The sequence below is a fragment of the Anarhichas minor genome, unplaced genomic scaffold (assembly GCF_050575085.1).
Source record: "Anarhichas minor isolate MPS153535 unplaced genomic scaffold, ASM5057508v1 ptg000017l, whole genome shotgun sequence".
NCBI lineage: Eukaryota > Metazoa > Chordata > Actinopteri > Perciformes > Anarhichadidae > Anarhichas > Anarhichas minor.
This window is the reverse complement of record NW_027466463.1, coordinates 4256763-4278313: the sequence shown is the minus strand read 5'-3', so window position 1 is coordinate 4278313 and position 21551 is coordinate 4256763. Positions and strand designations below refer to the sequence as shown.

The window sequence follows — 21551 nt, the reverse complement described above, 5'->3', positions numbered from 1 at the left end:
CGTGAACCAAATGTTGTTGCACTTTTGTTCATATAGCAGTACTTTTAAAATAAAAGTGCGCAATACACTACTTTTGAATTCATTATTGAACTTTGCCATAACAATGCGATTAATCGCAAAAAATCCATACGATTAATCGTGATTAAATATTTGAATCGTTGCCCAGCACTAATTATTATTAACATATATTAGTATTAACATTTTAATGGTGTTTTTATTAAGCCACTAATAGATGATAACAACAAAGTAAACACTGATTTTGGGACAGTTCCCATTCTTTGAGAGGGATAAAATTGTTATATTTTTCAAACACAACAAGCTAAGCAACAATACTATCTGCTTTCTGAGGTTTGCCTCCAGATTGCCTGTCTACTCTGGTTACACCTTGATGTTGTCACCTGCACATTGTCTCCTCTTCGTTCCACTACAGGACACACATCCTGCCATGCTCTCCCTGTTGCACCCACATGCAGATCTGCACTCTACTGAGCGCACTTTTCTAGTTTCCAAAGGTTTTCTGGAGTCAGGTGGTTTAAAGATAACAACCAGGTGAATGGAGAGACTCTCTAGGGACCACCACAGTGTGGCACTGAGCGGTGCCCTATTCACTATATCCTTTTCTTCTGTCTGATTATTTCGATGCTAGGATTGCATGAAGGGTATAATGTCATATTGTGGAGAAAGAAATGTAGTCTTTATATTTGAAAATGTTTTGCATAGGTTTGAAACAAAGTGATAAGGTACTGCTTTTTGGTGTAGTGAGTTTTACTAATTTCAGCTGTCTGTCTGTCATGTGACCCTCGCCTTGCAGGTCCCGCCAGTCCTAAAATGTCTCCGATGTGGAATGTGACCACAAGCTGTAAACAAGAAACATGTCTGCTTGATATACAAAGTTACAGAGTTTACGTCTTGTTTTATTTTGTTGACATGCTAAAACTTAGAGTAACAATAGCACAAGTAAACACAAGTGTTTAAAGTCAGTAAACTGACTTAGTAATCCATCACTAAATAAGACTGTAGTTGACTGTATTGAATTGAGTAAGGATGCATCTCTATTTCTTATGAACTCAACTTTTCATTTGCAGAGGAAGACTGCAATATTTCATCTTTCAAAAGTTACCTAAACAATTCGGTCCAAAGTCAATTGAACCCTTGACCCTGTTGGCACCATAACCAGCACAATCAACTCCTGCTAGATCTGCAGAAGCAAAGCCACTCCAGCTAAAGCCCACTTGGAGGGATTTTCTTTGGACTTCAGGTTGAAGGTCCATACGTAGGTGGGTCCCCTCTGGCGGGTCTTATAGACAGGACACTGGTAAACATTCCTTCTGTCCTGTTTGTCCACAGGAATGGCCCTGATGAAGATGACCGGCACGGTCGGAGTGAGCTCTTTCAGGCGGGCTTCTACAATCATGCCAATCTGAAAGAGTAAGGAAGTTTGGAGAAGACAGGAGAGGGAAGAGGGGAGGGAGGGGGATGTGGGGGACAAGCCAGTCAACCACAGACAGAGTAAGAAATTAGTTCGAGGAGCAGTGAGATCCTCGTCCCGACTGTACTTGCCATTGAGGCAGTATTTAATATTGTTCTTTGGTTGAAGAAAAAGTAGATGTTTGACTAATCTTTATTGGCACAAATAGTGTTAGACATCCAGTTTGCATAAAACAATACTGTGGTGACCTTGAAAAGTGGTGAAAGCCGGCTGAGTTTGAGTCGAAGTCAAGCTGCCCTGCCTAAGAATACAAACTCTGTAAACACACTGAAACAGAGCGGTCTGTCTCATTAATTAATCCTCCAACACTTAGTGCCTGACAAACACAAGTTTCACCATGCATGCCCAGTGACTCTCAGGAATGAATGTAAATCCGGATGACTTTGGAAAGCACAAAGGACAACACCCTAATTGCCTCTACATTCACTACAAAACTTTAAAGAGCTCTTAAACACCAATAACTTTTTGTCTGTTAGGGTAAATATAAATGATGGGTATGGTAAAGCAGGCCATGTGGGCTCACTATGGTTCATTGTAAATTAGATTACACTGTATAAACACTGTTAATATGGTAACGTGTCTATTTTTATTGTATAATCTCACAATATACTGAGAGAATAACAATTTATTACAAAGATAGATTATTCATCGCCATTCATTGGTGTCATTTCATAAACACAAGTGTCCCATGTGTAATGTCTGCATTTCTACCGTATCCATTCAGCACACAATGTGTTTATCACATAAAGTATCTAGCTGTCTTTGGTGTGTGAAACCCCTCTGAATGCCAGCTTCAATAACATAGATGAGGAGGTTTATCATAAATCTTTGACTTTTATTGCTGCTCAGAGCTGTGTCCTGAAGGAGTGCTGCTTCCTCTCCTTTTCACTCTCTGCTACTCTCCACAAGTGGCACAGAACTGGCCTTGGGGCTGAGAGGAAGACGTGAAGAGAGAAGGAGAAGAGGCAGACTAGAGGAGTTGTCGGTAGACGCCATCTGTCCGCCTGTCTTTTTGTCTGCGTCTCCAACTTTAATGAAGAAAAAAGGAGACACTCCTCTAAAGTGTTCAAGTGCACACTCTGCACATTCCCTAATTAAGAAGTCTACAGGGATGCTCCTTGAAAGCTGGGTGCATATACAGTAGCTGTATGTATTTAGATAGATAGAGCCCTGGGAAGCTGCACTGCGTTCTGAGAGCTGAACGCATGCAGGATGCAAATTAGAAAATGAAGCCACAAAGGGAATGTGGAGGCCCCTCACGGGTCAAATATCGAAGTTACTTTACTTGACTCAGTTTAAAGATGTATTTTGCTGTTAGCTCACCTTATGTTCATGTGTCATCCATCTTCGCAATAAGTGTGTAAAGGAAGCTTTCTGTATAAGGTAAGTGTGCTGTTTTTTATTTTGTTTCTTCACCTTCCCTAGAGACTAGACCTCACAATCAGCTATTCTTCACCGCTGTGACAGTCAGCTGAACAAATCAATCAGTTAAAAACTCATGTACCTGTGTGTCCCAACGTGCACCCTCCATGCATAGCCCGTGTACGTAGGCCCCTTCACGGGGCGGTAAAGAGAAGTCCTCGCGGTTTTTCTTGGTGACATCACACTGCAGACACATCCTGTCCAGAGGCCACTCGTTCCTGTCATTCAAACACAGGCTGTGTCACACCAAGTGGCTTCTATCACATTTACACCCTTGATGTCCTCATGTAAAACAACCCTACCTTCTAGCCATAGCCTGCATGATGGCTGTGAGGAAAGACTGTGGGTTGAAGAAGCCAGCAAGCCACACCACAGAGGGTAAGACGAAGTCCGTTGACCAGGCCTCCAGCTCCTTGATCCGGGCCAGCAGGTCAATGAACCACAGGGCCAGGCCAGACATGGAGGGGTAAGCCCGCTTGGTCCAACTGTCCGGCACCATGTCCAGGAAGATAGCATTCTGAAGGCTCTCCATGTCACTGGTCATGGTTAACTCTCCCTGAAGGGTTGGGGCCACAGGAAAGGGGGACATTCAACAACCAACTGATTCCTGGTATATCTTGTTCACATCAAGTTCATTCAGAAACAAAATACCTTCCTCAATCTGTGTTCTTGTCTGTACTTCTGTTCCTGCCTAGAATGCCAGCTCTGAAAATCTGAAAGGATTGTATGAGGGCTCTGGAGCACAGTCGTATAGTTGTTGGACCCTGGTCAAAGTTGGCCAATGCCAGTCTGCATTTGAGGGTGGGACTTAGCACAGGGTCAATTGAGTATACTGCAGCCTTCAGTTAATGGGAGCTTGGACTCCTAAGTTCAAGGATGGAGTTGGAACTTGGAGTAGGCTACTCTGTAATGAGAGGCCTCATGTTTGTAGACTTTCTTGTTGTGTCATATAAAATAAACACAACATCCTTTTGGGTAGATACATAAAAGGAGAGCACAGGGCATGAAGAGTAAATTAAAGAGCTATGTGTTGTAGCAGGAAAACATTGTGTGGACATAAACTTTATCACTGCTATTATTTGAGTTTTCCAGTGTCTTTGCTGTACTTTAATGAACAGGCGGCTTGTGGATATAAGAAAAACTTGGCTTTTGCCTTTCATCATCTTTCTGGAAAATATCTATTTAACAACTTATTAACAACTCTTCTCAGTGCTGACCACAGACTGAATATAAGAAGTGGACGTAGTCACCGTGACGTCACCCATTGGTTTGTGGTCTGCAGTTTTAAAGCCTCAAGCTCAGCATTTTGGCCATCGCCATCTTGGATTTTGTCTGTCGCCATCTCGGATTTTTGCAAACAGTGAACAGAAGTGACTATATTAGGACTGTGGAGGAGTGACGTAGACACGCCGTATACGGCTCTTTTCGCGTTAGTGACCTGTCAATCACAAGGTAGCCCTGCCCTAAATCATTCCCTGCTTTATGGTCTGTTTGACTCTAAATTGACCATCATTTACTAAATGAACATCATGCTATATTGAAGAAGACTTGAAACTAATTTTCTCATTGACTTTGATACAACCAGAGGAGTTTCCCCCCGATGGTCAGGAGAGAATACAAGTTTAAAGCACTTCCTCATTGGCTCCTTTTTTCATAACCGGCGGTTGCAGCCTGGTGCTGACAGATGCTGCCTCTTTTGGTAATATAATTCGTCATTGGTTTGTAAATTTCATTTCAGGAAGGAACCATAAGTGCAATGAGGTCACTTCCCGTTTGTCTTAACAGATAAACATTGGAGGTGATACCACCAGCCACATCAGGTGTGGAATGGTACCAAGCCCTACTGATGTACACACAAACACTGAGACTAGGATGCCATGCCAGATAAGGAAACACGCTGTAAGATAGCCAAGACAAGAGTAATGAGACAACACTGGTGTCCTTCACCCACTGATACTGGAGCTGATGTATTGCTGATGTATAGATACTCATATGTGACAGTCATAACAGTTCTTTATGATGCTGATAAGATTCTGTACATGTGTTACAGTGAACCTTTCACCTTCACAACACCTGATCCTGATCTCAGTATAGCTGCAGCATACTTTGACACACTGTGGCACTATGAAGCTGCACCGTCTCACCAAGGCTAACATTCTGATAGCTCCTATTTATTACACTATGAAAACCAAATATGATTCCATTTGCTGGTACAATAGTCTACATGGCTTTTAAATCACTGAGCCGATTTATTGACGCTTGTAGCGTCAGGAGATCGAAGCCTCATAACTCCTGACGAATGCTCTTACACATACCCCCCCCCTTCTCTTTCTGTTTGTTGTTAACACATGATTCAGTCAGGCCTGACACACAGAGCGCAGACATCTCATTCCTCTCTGCTCCTGTGTAAGCCAAATCTCTGAGTCATTCTGACGACTGAGACTGACAAACAACGGAGAAGACGGTTTAATTAGGCAGGAACACTAATGCAGCAGTCAACCACAGCCGAGCCAGCGTAGTGTGAAACATAGGTGTTGAGGATAACTGAGGGTTTTGTGGTGGATTTTGAGAGTTAATTTGTTTTACATTAGAAATATTTAGCTTCAGCACTATCCCTGCTGGGCCAGTGCTTCCCAAGAAGGGATCAGTGGAGTCCCAATCAAATGAGAAATAAACCCCATTCGGATATGATTAACATTACAGGGGGAATTCAATATTAAATATTCACTGTGCTCATCTGTTTTTTAAATCAATTTCCAAGTGGCAATTTAACCATCGTGGAACTACGGCATACGGTCTGCAATACAAGTGGACATTCAGCAGAACAAAGACAAAAGAGAAAGCCAGAAGCCTTCTGAAGAGGAAGAGATACTGCAGGCAGTGAATTTGAGTCAAAAATCATACTCCTTCTCTGACACTAAACACATATGGATATCATTCAGTGTGACTTAGACTTCTTGAGTATGTCATAACCTCTGATGTCCATTACAAATTAACATCCAGATATCATAATCGTAAATCTTGGAAATCATAGAAAAAGACTTTCAAAACTTGCCTGAGAATCATGTTTTATCATTTCCTCACTGTCAAAGTAATCCACTGATTGTTTTTAGTAGATCCGTGGGTACAACGCAAACAAGAAATAGTAATAAGTTATTCAGCATACTTTCAATGGAGACAATTTTGCCAAAATGTTAAAAAATATAGGCTAAGAATACGTGGTTCATCAGACAATAAACGTACAGCAGCACATTTGATGAGCTTTAAGGGGCTTTGTTTCTTTCTGTCGTCATATTTGTTCCGAGGCCTATATGTTGGTGTTTGCAAGTTAGCATCTAGCAGATTTCTTTGAAAATTGTTGATTTCATTTTCACAACAGAAGTCAAACTTCACAGTGTGCTGATGAAAAAAAGAAGAAAAAGAGAGCTCTTCCCACACAAAAAACTAGTTTTCTGAAAAACAATTGCGGCTGTAATGGCTGTGGTGAAAAGTTTACACACATACGAGTTACAGGCTCAAATAACTCAAATAAGATCACACAACAAAAGGTGCTACCCAGCATCCTCTGAGCATTGAGTATGAACCCTGGCACCAAGTTCTTATGAGACACAGTGGACATAGTAGACTGCTGCTTTAGTTTATGTCCAAACACCAACCAGAACTCCTATGCCTGTCTAATAGACACCATAATAGTATATAGTACTATCATATTTGGTTGTGCAACCCTGCAGCCTTGTAACTTGTAACCTTGTACTAACTGGCACTAGTACTCCTTTTTAGTTTTGTTTTTTGTTTGCAGACATGCACCATGGAAGCTCTTTATTCTATGGCGCCCTTCTGGGGTCACATGGTAGAAAAACACCCTTGATGTGGGAATCGGATTCTCATTCTGTGGGCACAGATTTGTCGTGGTGTCCTTCTGACTGGGTCCTGGACATTTGTCCATAAAAAACACAGCCGCACCTATAATAATAGGCACCAACATCTAAACCAATACCATCCAGCGATTTAAGGCTCTCTATATTCATGTTTTGGTATCGTTAGAAAGATAAATCCATTTCTGTTAGATGAACACAGATTCACAGAGTCACTGGATCTCTTGAAATGGAACCTGTCGACTTAACACTGATTTCTGTGTTTACTATGAGCTCTCGGAATAAAACAGACAAATAATTCCAACTGTGATACTTCCAGCACCCTAATAGCCTATCTTATATCAGGTAAAATATGAACGTGTAAATATCTATTGAGCCTTAAAATGCATCAATATCATTTTACAGAAATTTCATTTGAACCTTTTTCTGGCAAGTAAGAGCCATATATAACATAATAAATAAAGAGTACTAACTCTGTTAACATCTTGGTTATAAAATGTGATCAAGTGTCACAGTGGTGAAAATCAAAGAGTAGCAACAATCGTTTGCAGTTGGATACTTTCTTATTAATATTGTGAATCTGAAGTTTTCTACCATGTGAGCCTAGAGGGGCTCTGTAATATACGGACATTATAATGGTCTTCAAAATTTCTACAAGGGTCTAATCTGATTGGTCAAGTCGATTCATCTCTTTTTTTTTTCTTGCTCATGGATCCCGATGTTTAAGTTTTATGTATCTATAGAAAAGTAGTAAAAACAAAATTTTTGGCTGAGATCCTCGATACTATTGCTTAGCTGATGCTACAGGATAATGGAGAGTGCTGTTTGTTTTCAAAACCAAATATCATGCAGTAAATCTGGGATTTAAATTAATTTTCAACTTTTGGTCACAACTATTATTACAACACTGGTAATAATGTGCAAGTGCGTGAGCCTGTGTGCGTTTTGACCAACAACAAAATGATGACCTGGTTGCTTCACAGCACAACTGACAATCAACTACAGACCCAGTCTTCAAAAGACAAGTAAATGGTAAATTCTAGCCTTTCGACAACTCAAAGCGCTTTAACACCAACATGTCATCATTCACCCATTCACATCCATTCATACACTGATGACAGGGCTACCATCAGGACTCTAACTAATCATTCATACTACATTCATGCACTGCAGACACAGTTACAGGAGCAATTTGGGGTTAAGTGTTTTGCTCAAGGACACATCGACATGGACCAGCGGAGCCGGGGATCGAACCGCCGATCCTTTGACTGAAGGATGACCCTGCTCTCATTTGAGTCACAAATGTAGCTCAGATCATTCTGCAGACTGTTACACTCACAAACAGCTTGCCAGATGTGCTCATCAAGAGCAGTAAGCAGGTATCAGCTGGCCGGAATGGTCCGGCACCTTTGATTGTTAGTATATAAATCTAATTGACAGTTTCTTGACACACACTGGTTCATATGTAACATGCCAGTGATCAACTTGGGCATCAGAGATCTGCGTATGGCTGGCGGAGGATACAGAACAGTGAGTTTTGGAGTCGGTTTAACACTTTATATGAAGGGGAACAAACAGGCATCTTTTATCTTTTGGTGGATCTGATGATATGACCAAATATGAGAAGGGTACAAATAGATTTCATATATTAGGAGACGTGAACCCCTCGTGCCCCCGAGGCTCTGTTCATGCTTGAACAGAGCTAAAAGAGTGATTATTGGAAATAACATCTGTCCAGTGGCCAGCACGACTCCAGATGTTGCTGGATGTGTAAATAGGCAGCTGCCACTAAATGGCCATGAATGAAATGAACAACAACAAAAGGCTGTACATATTTTAAAATTAAATTAGTTTTACTCAATTGAGAATAATTCTTAAGAGTTACTGAGATTAGTAAGGATCAAGCTTTCCTTTTGAAGTAAAAACTGTAGAAAGATCGTAGAACAATATGAAAGCATAAAAGTATAACTATTATAACCTGTAACCCTTTTGAGTTCAAAGTATAACCAGCACAACTTATAGCTTGTTTACACTTTTTATAACCATCATAATAGAACTTGTTTTATTTTATAATAGAAGTGATTAGGCATATAAACTGCTTAGACACTTTGTGTAACATAGTCACTTGAGCCTTACACAGTGCTTCTGGTTCTAACAGGATCAAACCAGTTACATTCTGTGTCAGCTCTAAGAAAGAGGAGGACTCATGTGTGAGTGACACAGGAAATGAAGGAGGTGCCAGCCTTAGATCAGCAGAAAAAACAGCAGAAAAACTGAGAGATTTGGGCTTCTCCCCCAACTAGAGAATGGGATAGAGTTCTTACCCACTCTAAAGGGAACAGAAGACCCTTTAGGGGTCTTACCCCCTCAGAGATGGGTAAAAGAAGACCCTTTTTCTATCTTACCCACTTATAGGAGGACAGAAGACCCTTTTGCTATCAGAAGACAGCACAAACCCTCTAGAGCTGACTGAGAGCCTGCACTGACTGGAGAACAGCAGAGCAGAGCAGAGAGAAGAAAACGGGGGAGATTTCCAGGAGAGATCCTGGACATTATACCTCATAGAAAATCAGTGAAAGCTGATTAAGTGGAAAACCCCATCATAGTAGGAGTGTTAAAATGAGTTCTTGTAGCACAGTGACTGTTTCATTGAATTGAAATTGTTTTATGTGATTGTTGTGTGGAAAACTTAAATAAAAACACAGCCTTACATTTTGTAAGTGTCTGAAGCCAAACAAAGTATTCTGGTCCTTTAAAACAATGTACCCCTCTTCCCCTGTCCTTTAATGGTGCGATAAGATGTGACGACTGAAACATGCAGAGGAGCTTAAGGTAAGTTCCCTGGGTGAAGACTTGGCAGTGTTAGTCATAAATGGTGAGAATGTTCACAATAGGCAATAGTAAAGTATAGACGATGTACATAACTATTACATACAGGGTGTTAGGGTTACATCCCATTGAGAGCGCCTAGGGCATATAGCCGTAAAAGACTTTCAAAAAGACAATTAATTCCGAAATCCTAACGATTTAGCTACGGGGTGAGATAAAAGGCCGAAGGTATTGTTCCGACACCTCCAAGAGGAACGTATATCCTCGCAGGTGGGACAGCCGACGGAGTAACCACCGTGTTAGGTGCGAAAGACTTCCCCGCCTAGAAACGGGGCAGGAGCCGCTTCACGCAACAAAACAAAAACAATTCTAGTGAGGTTGAAAAACCTCACCATGATTATGACTGTTAGAAACAGGCGTTGATAGTTTGCTAGTCCAAAACTTATGAACTTGGTTCAATTGTTGGCTGTCACAACGTACGATAGCTTATGTATACTTTGATATTTTCAGCTGTATGCAAGTGGTGGAAGGAATACTCAGAGCCTTTACTTAAGTAGAACAATGTAAAAACAATCCATTACAAATAAAAGTCCTACGTAAGTTCAAGCACAGAAGTATTATCATCTAATGTTACTTCAACATGTGTGTGAGGAGCATTTTACAGTCACAGCTGCTGGAAACGGAACTAGTTTTAACTACTGGATTTACAGTTGGTATATTCCAGTGCTTATCTTGCTACGGGTCAGGTCCCTCACAAAGGGTCACAAGAAAAATCAGAGGCGTCATGAGATGATGAACGGGGTAGGAACAAAGAAAAAACATAGTTATTCGACATAAAATTGAATTCATTTTTAAGACCTTTCTCTGGTGGAGTAGTAGTGGACCCTCAGTCCCTCACCTTGAGTCCCAGGCTGAGCTCGCAGAGGGAGCGTCTGATCTCCTGTGTGAGGAGGTTCATGCGCTCACACTCCTGCAGCGCCACCACCTGGTAGGGAGTCCTCTCCTCTGCCTTTCCCAGCAGCTCGGCCATGTTGAACTCCTCCGGGAGCTTCTCCATGATCTCCTCCAGCACAGCACGCACCTGATAATGTGTCAGTGAGTGAGTGTATTGTCAGTACAAAATGCAGTTTGGTCCATCTTACAGTTACAATTAAAGACACTGAGGAAGATACTGAAGTAAAAGCGATCAGAGGGTTACAGTTATCTGTGTCAGATAAACTCAGTATAGTGCAAACGCTGACAGTCTGAGAAAGTGTTACAGTTTGAAATAGACAGTTCCATAAATATTCATGAAGATATATTTTGCAAGGCAGCTCTTTGTTTTCAATAACAGTCTAATCCCTCCACAAAATCAATGCTCACATCATATTTTTGAGAGTAAGTGATGAAAGCTAATACCCGTGTCAACACTTTCCCAAGGCAACCAGCATTAGCGATCAATCAACGGATTAGGTGCCGAACAAAGGATATGAGGTCATCATATCTATGGATTTTTCTGTTGAAATATCTGATCTGGCTTTGGCAGCTACTGAGCATGCTGAATACTAAGTGAACCTCATTGTAAGCTGTGCATGGCTGTCATCGGTTAAGACGAGTATCCAGACTTCTGAGCCAGACACACAGACACACACACTGGAGCGGTGTAACTAAGCTTAGTGAATCAGGTTTATGTTCAGGAAGTTTCATCAAGGACTTTTAAGTCTGACCTAACCTACCATGGAAACGTATTGTAAAAAACCTGTCTTGAGTAAGCCTAACTAACTGAACCAGGATTAAGTTAAAATCTGACTCGCAGCTAATCAGTAGTATACCATAGTATGTTTTAAAACACAGTCGAAACTGGAACATTCACAGCCAGAGAGCAGCTCATATTAAACATATAGTATACATTCATGAAAGAAGAAGTAAAGAATAAGAGAATCGAGCCTAACTCTGTAAGATCAGGTTGTTGCAGCGCTCAGCTTGTAATCATGACATCACAGGTTCAAGTCTGAAAAATTCATATGCAATATGTGTAAGCATTATCACTTTTTAGAAACTGGTGTTACTTTGTTTGTACAAGTGATATTACAGCCTCCATTTAGCTTCAGCTGGCTGTCTGCTCCTCTGGTATTTACTGTTAGAGACAGTTTCTCTCATTTTATTTCAGTGACTTTTAAAGAGAACTAAAGGTGAAATTACTTCTTACAATAAAAAATCAGCCTTTGTTTTAAATTGCAGTGCATTTAACAGTGTTGAGTGGATAATTGTGCAGGTTACGAGCTCAGATTGAACTGCAACCGGTCAAAATGTCATCGATTGGACTGATGTTCTCAGTGCAGCGGTATAGAGGAACTTTGGGGAGTGTTTGCGTCTGTTGGTTTGATTGTAACATTGGTTAAGCCTGAGGTAGCTAGCTTGACCAGGACCAGGCTAGTCTGGTGGGATACAAACAATAACTTAGGCCAGGCTTATTCAAACCTCCTTTATGAAACAGATGTTCCTGACAATAAGCCTGACTTACAGAAGTAAAGCTGGTATGGGTAATCTTGCTGTATGAAGCAGCCCTCTGGTCAGGCTAGTGTCAGGCTTAGCTTCACCTCACATTCAACCAGTTTACAGTCATCTGTCACTTCCTCTTTACTGCTGCACACAGCTGGAGTGCATTTCTCTATCAGAGAAACAGATGATTACCACTGTGACTAGAACGTGTGACCAAACTGCAGCTTAACCTAAGGATATGTAACCTTATCACTAGTTATTTACAGCTTTTTATTTACACTGAACAAAATGCAATCATTAGGATGTTGCAGAGTTGCTTACAGTAAAGAGCCACCTCAGCTTTAATAAGCATCAAAGTAGCCATGCAGTCATTCATTTCAGAGGAGAAATCCGGCTGATGGTGATCAAAGTAAACAAAAACTGTAACATAACTCACAATTTGCTGCTTGTTTAAAGCCACAGTAAATATAAATAACGTTTTAACAAAACCAACACTCAGACAACCACCACCCTTATTTGTGATATTAAAAAGAGACACTTGCTCAATTGAGGGAGTGCGCGAGGCTGCACTCTCTCTGACAGAATATTTTTTTTAGCTTTTACCCTCAAATAAGCTTTATTTCAGAGCAGTAGTGAACCAGAAAATGCCATCCCTGTAAAAAAAAAAATCACCCTGAGTGCCGTCAGAGGCCCCAAACAGTTGGTCTTCAATTTTGTTTTCGATTCAGTGTGCAGCAGCTACAGAGAATGTCACTTGTTCTCACCATGCATCTAGGATGTGTTGCTCTAGCCCAGAGTTTAGTGAGACAGTGGGCTTTGTGAAAGCCTTTGGTTTACGTATCCGGGTATCTGCCATGTCTGAATGAGGGTTTGGCTTTTCAAGACTGAATGTCACATCAGAATCATAACTTTAGTTCAAATGCCACCAGCTTACTGACCTGCTAGTGGTTCTGTCATAACAGATGTAATGCTGTGCAGCCAAACATTGTTCAAACCCACAGTACTGAACTTTAAATCCTGCCACCCCAAAGTTATATAAGGTAGAAACATGTTAGACTGAAAAAAAAAACAAGGATGCACACGACATCTAGAATGGTTCTAGTTGTCGTTGTTGTTTTGTTTTGGTAAATTAAATATAGAACTGTAACACATGTCATATTTGATTAATTGAATAAAAGTATGTGATATTTCACTTTCAACTTCAAGGGGCCTGCTCTCTTTTCTTCCATGCACACTTTTAATGCAAATAAGAACTTTAGTTACTTTGTTACCATTTCTAAATAGTTCTAAGCAGCATTTAGATCCCAGAGCAATATGAAGAAAATAATTCAAAGGTAAGCAAAATTGAATCTAATTATATTGTAATTGAAATCAGGTCAAGCCTTTCCCTATAGAAGGGTTATTCAATTCAAGTTCAGCGAGGTCCAGTTAGAGAGTTTCCTCATTAACGGTCCAGAACATCACAATAATGTCGAACTTGTTCTATGATTTAGTTCCATATATATTGAATTAGCCAACAGTTGTATTAACGTCTGTATGTAGTCAACAACTGACGTCAAATAAAATAAAGAAAGTTCAATTGAATAATGTCTGAACAATATTTATTGTCAGTTTTCAAAATGAACTGGATGAATTATAAATAATACAAACTCATATAATAAAGACATGTTCTTCTCTCGCTTCAAGTAAAATAAGGGCTGGATTAAAGAATAAATTAAATTACAGAAAGCTTTTGAAAAATGTGCATCTTAAAATAAAGAACTACATTTTAGAAAAATGAATTTAGCTGAACTGCCATTCACCTTTAAATTCAGTTCATTCAGGTGTGAAGTGATGTCAACCAAAAAAACATATTATATTTTTCTCATCTTCTAAAAAGAGAAATGTGTGAGCAGGGACTTTATCTGTGGTTATTAAACCACTTGTTTCAGCTCTACTCCTCTCTGTTGACATCATTGTTGTGAAGTGAATTAACGTGTTAGGATTCTGATCATATTGGGCTCTTAGATCGTTTGTTTTCTGTGACTTCATTTCAGATGTGAGTGGGTACGTTTGCTGTGCTTTGTCTCGTAGTGGCGTTTCACATTAACGCTTTTACTGATCGTCACGGTCTCTGAACATGTGAGACACACTGGTTTTAAACTGTCCGTGTGAAGAATTAACCTTTAAGAGTCTGTTCATTTTTGGTTAAAGACTCTGGTCTCTCTGACCACTTTTCTCTTTTTGGTGAATGTCATGTGAAATAACTTCACTGACTCTCTTCATGCTCCTGCTCTTCGTTCTCTTTCCTCGTCTCTCCTCTGTGTGTGTGTGACTCACTCGAGTCAGGAAACTTATCAGAATACACATATTTGATTGGCTGAGCAGCATCATGTGAGATGATTTACAATGCATTTAATTGGTGAGTGTGTTTCCTGGACTGCTGAACGAGTGCCATAAAGGCTGGAAAAGTTGTTTAAAATAGAAGCGCTCCATCAAAATTTTATAATTCTCAATTATCTATCGGTTTTAGGTCCATGGTCCAGATACAAAGGCATCTGGGTCCGGATCCGGACAGTGGTCGGCCTATTAGTGACCCCTGCCCTAGAGCATCGATCAAACATATTTTATACGGCCAAAAGTGTTTTACTGTTAGGGCTGAAACATAAATGTATTAGTTCATTGACAGAAAATGAGCATTAACAGCTTTTCTTTGTCAAATGTAAAAGACACTGTCTTATCTCTGGGCTGTGGACTGTTGGTTGGATAAAACAAGACATCTTAATGCATCACTTAGGGCTGCGGGATATTGAAATGGGAATGTTTTCTGAGATGAATAGACGGATGAGGAATCTATTGATTGAGAAAAATATTGGTCGATTAACAAGATGATGAATATTGTCATGTTGTTCCTTCGTTTGCTCGGCGTCACAGACTCAACTAAGTGAAATCTTAATGTGTTCACAATCACTTCTAGGGGAAATGTTTGGCTGTTCACATACTTTTGGACATGTAGTATACAATAATACTGACCTTTTCCTCACGTGTGGTGCCATCACCCTCACCAACTCCTCCGTCCCTGGGCTGCATCTCCAGCACTGTGCGAAAGAGCTTCTCAGAGGTCTGTGTGAGGAAGCCGATCTCAGCATTGGGATGAAGGCCGTACAGGTAGGGCGACTCGGCAGGTAATGTATGGTCAATGTACTGGGACGGAAGAAATCCATGTCAATCCATTTACCTCACAATTTATGGAATTTTGCCTGAACCTCAAATGCAGGATTTTAAAGATTTTGGTCTTAACTTATCAATATAAAGTCAAGTAAGTAAAGTCTTTCTTTTGTTCTTGAAAATGAAGACTTATAAATCCCTGTTTTTCCACTTGAACAGGACAACATTTAAACATTTGGCCTAGAATATTTTCTACTAACAGCATAAGATTGGCAATTACTTCTGAAAAGAAAAGTACAGCCTTTGTATTTCTCATGTTTCTTCTAATGTTCTGCTGACAAAGGACAAGAATGGAACCATATGAATGAGGAAATATCTTTGGGTGAGATTCAAACACACAGGATCAATTGACAGACTGTTAATGAGCATAACAAGAAGGCATTTTCCATCTGCTGGTCCATAATGAATATCAATATGCTTTTAAGTTAGTGCAGATGAAAGTGGAAGCTCAAGTGAAAAAGGCTCCTTTTTGAGGGGGACTAACATATAAAAAAGCTCTTCTAATCATAATGTCCTGATGGAAAATATATTGGCCTTTATTACAGAAACACTTTGTAGTCAGCTTGTTTGATCTCCTCTGTATTTGCTGCTTAACTTTTGCTGATTGCATACACCTGTATGTTGTTGAAAGAGGATTAAAACTGCTGAGTCACCTTCCTACTCTGTGCCTCTCCCACAACTCTCCCCTCCTAAATATACTGTAAGTTTGCTCAGATGGTTTTGAGGGAGGCGGCGGCCTAGCAGACCCCCGGGGACCCACAGGCCTCTACAACCCTGTTCTTAGGCCAAATCTCAACCACCGCGCCCTCGGCCCAACTGTGTGGTGACAGTCAAATGTAAAAGGCTCCAGTCCTTACCACCGGAGCCACTATGGCAGCCCGCATTTGCCCGTTGAGCATCACTCAGACTGGGGCAAAATGAAATACAAGTGGCACAGCCCGCTCCCTCTGCCTCCCCAGGGACCACGTGGGAGAAATCTGGACTGTCACATTTTCTGAACCACTGTTATTCATATTCTTATTCATATTCATACTGGTTCCAGCTATCAGAGAATGAAGCTTTAAAAAAACTGAAATGGCCACAATATGCTTGGCCTTGCTTATTTCTACATCTTTGAGAATGATACATAATATCTAAATGGTGCACTGCAGCCGTTGACACAACAACCTACCTCATTTCTGATTTCATCCTGTCAATCAAGGTTCAATGATAAATAGCAATATACAACAGCACGGTGGGGTGAAGCAGTGGAAGGTCAGGCTGGAACATGTCAACAATATTAATGGTGATCACACTGGGGATAAAGCTGATGAATGGGCTATGTTCATTCTAAGCTTTCAAATGTTTAACTACCAGGGCAGCTCCTGGAGTCTGCCTCCACCCAGACACACCAGAGAGTGGCAAAGCTAAATGCATTTGTGCATCTTCATTAAATAGGTGGTGACATAGTGACTTAACCCAGGATCCCAGGAATGATGTCTATATTGGAGGATTTCACCTTTGACCTTCAAAGTCTTGCATTCTATGGCAATGTTTTGTAATGTATAGAGCCACGATAGACTACAAGACATTGTTATTCCTGTCACTAACTTTTTCAGGAGATTTTCAATATATGGTATATGAATGGTCTTCATAAAGGGGTAGCTCAGTTGTCATGGAGATGGTTCCAGATCTGAAGTACAGATTATTCACAGTAACTACAGTTAGCATTGCTTCTTGTTTGGCAGAGTAGGGTTATAGAAAATGTCATTAAAGCAACACAACTAATATGATAACTTCTTCCAATTTAAAGTTGACTCTGTTCACACAAAGCGCTGTAAATTTGCATGTCAAGTTTAACTGTAGGCAAATGCACAGCTAGGTAGTATTGATGATACTGAAAAGAATGGATTTGGTCTTGTATGTTCTTCCTGTCTTTATTCATCCAAGGATATTATGCTCAGAGGAATCTGGGACATAAAAGCAATCTGCTGTTTAGTGCGGTGCAGGTAGTGTGCACTGGGTTCATCAGAGTGATGCAAACAGCTGACAGGTGTGGCTCTAGACAGGGTTTATAAGAGAAGTGAGATGCAGCTTAAACATTAAAGTGGGACTGCTGATGGCAACATTTTGTGGTGCGTCTATATGAATACATGTGTTGTGTTGTGGGTTCTACTTGGAGATTTTCAGAGTCAGAGCTCAGAGCTGACTCCGCTGCTGCTCTGCGGACAGAACCCCAGGGGGGAAACACTTTACTCACTTTCACTGTTTTGGACGGTCTGTTTGGCAACTAACAGCTAACAGAACGACACACACTGCAGCTGCTCTGTGGAAAGTTATTTCATGTCTTTTTATTGGGCATCAACCTTACTTTTACACACATATTATCAAATGAAACACTCAAGTTGCACTCCCGTGAGACGAAGATGAGACGCACACCTGCACAGAGCCGGTGCAGACATCTGCATATATCAAAATGGGAGCTTATCTGTTGTGTGAGACGTGAGAGTGAAAAACACATCTAATACACTTGCAGTCAAGCTGTAACCAATACAGCTGTAGTGGTTGCAGACTCACCTGGTAAAGATCTGCACTCTGCTTGTTTTAAATTTGAATTTACTTTTCATGGAATGGAAAGGCTATGAATTGGTCTGAGTCTGCCTCACCTGGTGGTAGCCGTTGTAGTCCATGTTTCCAGGTAAGGGGAAGCCAGGTGCTAGGTGCAGCTCTCCCTCCATCATCTCGGGCTTGATAAATTCCTCAAGGTAGGTCCGACACAGACGGCGGTCCCAGTCGTCCGTGATGTGACCACCATACATGATCTCGCCGAACAAGTATCGCAGGTCATCATATGGCACCTGGTAATTAGAGTGGGGTTGCTGCTTTGCTCGAGAGTGGCTTGTGGTGTTTAGATTTCCATTTAAGATTACAAATAGGGGTCTTTGTAATCTATTGCCCAGAAATAAAAGAAAAACAGAAACATCTACCTTAGGATTGGCCTCCAAGTAGTTGTAGAGGACATTGATAGAAATGGTGAGGTCTCCAGTGTTAAAAGGGTAAGATCTGTTCCAGCCCTGAGGACCAAACTTTCTCCTCTCTGCCACCACTGCATGGAAGTAGCACAGGGCGAACAAAATGCTCTTAAACTCATTCTCCCGCGCACACATCTCCAGCGTGTCCTGGAACACAAAAAAACAAAGAGCATCCTAAACTGTACCGCTGCATTAACATTAAGATGCACCGCCGTGGCATGTTACAGGTAAAAAGTAGTGGCAGGCAGCCCTGTAATCGTTTGTATTTCGTCAAATCCCCAGTGTTTCCCCACACTGACAGACAGACAATGAGATGACTCGATGGCTATAAACTATGAGATTCCCTTTTAATTGTCACAAGTTGTCACGCGCTTTCAGCCTCCAACCGTCTCCTGCGCTCATTATTCCAGACAAGCAAAAAAACAGAATGGATGTAAATGGCACTATAATCTCTGGGGGAGAGACGGTTAAATAAGAATGCCAAAAACCCCTATGGAAATAGAAAGGCTAAATTCTCTTTATTCCAGCATGTGTCATGGTGAGTGCCACGGTGAAGACCCTCTCAGTGCCCTGGGGGAGCTGACTCCTATGATGCACACGCACGTGCAGAAAAGTAGAGTGAAGACTGCCTACCGCTCTCACACACACACACACACACACACACGCACGCGCACGCACGCACACACATATTTAGTTAATATTCTGCTCAATACTCCTCTGCTCAACCCAGCTGAAAGAGATGCATAGCCTCCCTATTCATGACCTGTGGACTGGAGAGAAAAGGCATCCAGTGAGACTGCAGAGAGGACACACACACAGGCATGCACATACACTGAAAAACACACCTCAATATCTCTGAACTGACAGATGTGAAAGATTAGCATCAGGATATGCATGAGTCTGAATTACCAGAAAAAATGATATGATAAACTGAACGATTAGTTTCAGCCAACGGGGAATTGAAAATCCTTTACAGCTTATTTCACATAGCTATTGTGCAAATGTTTTCTTAGTAAAAACCTAAACCACTGTCCCAGACTTTAACTGTAGCCCTCCCAGACTCCATCGTAGATCAGCAGTAGAAAAGTGAAAAGGTCAAGAGGGAAGAAACTGTCATTTCTCTGGCTTAGTGCTGGCTTTAGCCACGCGGGTGGGCTACTACAGAGAGTTAGCCTAACATTGATTAGCTTTCACTGAGGACTGTCACAACCCGGCTCTTAGGCCATGACAAATATCGACGAGACACAAGAGATGGTGCTAAAGTAAAGTATTTATTTTAACTAAATAAAGAAGTAATTACCGTTGTGAAGTGTGTCAGTCAATAACATCAGTAATGTGAATGCGTGTGTGATGAAGTGTGGGGTGTCAGCGAAACCAAAGAAGACCACAGCCAAAATATAACCGGCAGCTACTGGCAGAGCTCACTCCACGTAAGCCGGAGAAAGACCCAGGGGCAGAGCAACACTGGAGCAGGGCTTTATGCTCCAGGACCAGGTGCTCTGCATCAGGCAATCAGCCACGACTGTGTACTGTGAGGGCCGTCACAGTACACATGACTGGAATATTGCCCCGTCCTTACCTCAATGGACCTCACTGTGGGTCTGCATAAGGTAGGGCTCACAAGCACGTAGCGCTTATCAGGCAGATAGACATCGGAAAACTAAGGATCGTGGAAATGGACCGGGAGGAAGCTGAGCACTCAGGTAATGGTGCAGAGGAAGATGCATTGGCAGCAAAGCACTGAGGTAATTGTAGGGCTGAGATGGAGAGGAGAAGTGATAAGGTGGAGAAAAGGGAGAGGCCACTGCAGCACACTGATCCATTCTAAATTTAGAGGCTGCAGAACGGCCAGGAGCACATTGTCTGGACTCTCTCCAATAACAAACACAAAAAGTGTCCGACAGACTTCATTGTGATCTCAGTCCTCATGTAACGTATCAATACCTCCCTGCAGAATGGAACCACACACAGGTTTGATGACCTTCACATCTGTCCTCAATGGGTCGGAGGCAATTCCACAGTGAGTGAAAGGTGACTCCCCCCCATCTGCTCGCTCCTACATTTCTGCAAATTGGCAACTTGATGAGAAATCTGGAGTGAAAATTGCCACATGTTGCCTCAGCTGCCACTCATGGCAAACATGAAAATAAGTTCTTCAAGTATCTGTAGCCCTTTCATTCTAAAGATTCATGAAATGGGCACTTTAAGTGCTAATGGAATCACTTCTTAGAAAACAATGCATCTGCAGTTGTGACCTTGTGCTACATAGTGGGTGTAACTTAAGAGTCCAATTAATAAAATGATCACTGATTTTGCAACTATCCTTCCACAGAGGTCTATCAAATCAAACTGGTTTATGACTAAGACTGGACAGATTTCAAAAGGAAATAGTCATGTTCAGGAAGTAATGATATCTTTTGATGGGACCTTTACAATCAAAAAGCCACTTTCAGAGTGGTATTTAAATACATAATTCATATAGTTTAGAATTGGAATGTAATTACGAATGACTTGTTGGCAGCACGTTAAAGTTGTATCTGTCTGAGGTGAGGCTAGTTTTAAAGCTGCTTTAATAGATTGTTTTGGCCAGTTGGTAAATGGTTCCAGTTATTTACTTTATCATTATCACATGACATCCAGGAGTGACATCCAACCTCGAGGTGTATTACCTGCGTGAAGTTGTCCAGGGCCTTGTGTAGGTTGGCGTGCATACCAGTAGGCGGTTCATTGGTGATCTTGATGGAGTTCTCCAGAATGCCCTGTGGGATGATGTGGCCCTCAGGGGTGGAGGAGGGCTCTGCACTGACAAACACCCTGAAGTTATTGTGGCTTCCTTCTGCGTGCTGCTCCAGATGTTTCTCTAAAGAACCCAGCCAGCGAGCCACCAAGTGGATATTCTACAGGAAACAGGATCAGCAAGTAAAGGGTTAAGAAAGAAAATGGTATGTTATCGGTAGGCAACAGGCTAGTTGTGAGGCAAGATGAATTCTCCTCTGAGAGGCTAGAGAGCCTAATCTACACCCAGATAATGTTTTCTGTTGGATATCTGTGAAAGTCTGGGCTTTAATGGATAACACATAATAGCTTAATACGGTACTTGATGCTGGAATTGGCCATATAATTTATGTTTGTAATGACAACTAGCAAAAAGGAGCAATTAAAATGTTGCATATTCTTCTCTCTTCACTGTGACTTTGATGTGGCACCAAATTAAATGGTACATAGCACTTGAAACCC

General features: G+C 41.3%; 1 protein-coding gene across 3 annotated transcripts in view; it reads right to left on the bottom strand.

The window, feature by feature from the left end:
• Positions 1 to 1018: 1018 nt before the first annotated feature.
• The window catches only part of dnah9 (dynein, axonemal, heavy chain 9), a 158608-nt gene continuing 138075 nt past the window's right edge, over positions 1019 to 21551 (bottom strand). For all 3 annotated transcript variants that reach the window (XM_076093111.1, XM_076093109.1, XM_076093110.1), the window contains 8 exons: positions 20984 to 21211; positions 18270 to 18461; positions 17949 to 18140; positions 15109 to 15279; positions 10514 to 10696; positions 3214 to 3467; positions 2994 to 3129; positions 1019 to 1420 (listed from right to left, as the gene is read on the bottom strand). In XM_076093111.1, coding sequence (XP_075949226.1) covers positions 1193 to 1420; positions 2994 to 3129; positions 3214 to 3467; positions 10514 to 10696; positions 15109 to 15279; positions 17949 to 18140; positions 18270 to 18461; positions 20984 to 21211 — 1584 coding nt within the window. In that variant the 3' untranslated portion in view covers positions 1019 to 1192. The remainder of the gene's footprint in view (positions 1421 to 2993; positions 3130 to 3213; positions 3468 to 10513; positions 10697 to 15108; positions 15280 to 17948; positions 18141 to 18269; positions 18462 to 20983; positions 21212 to 21551) is intronic.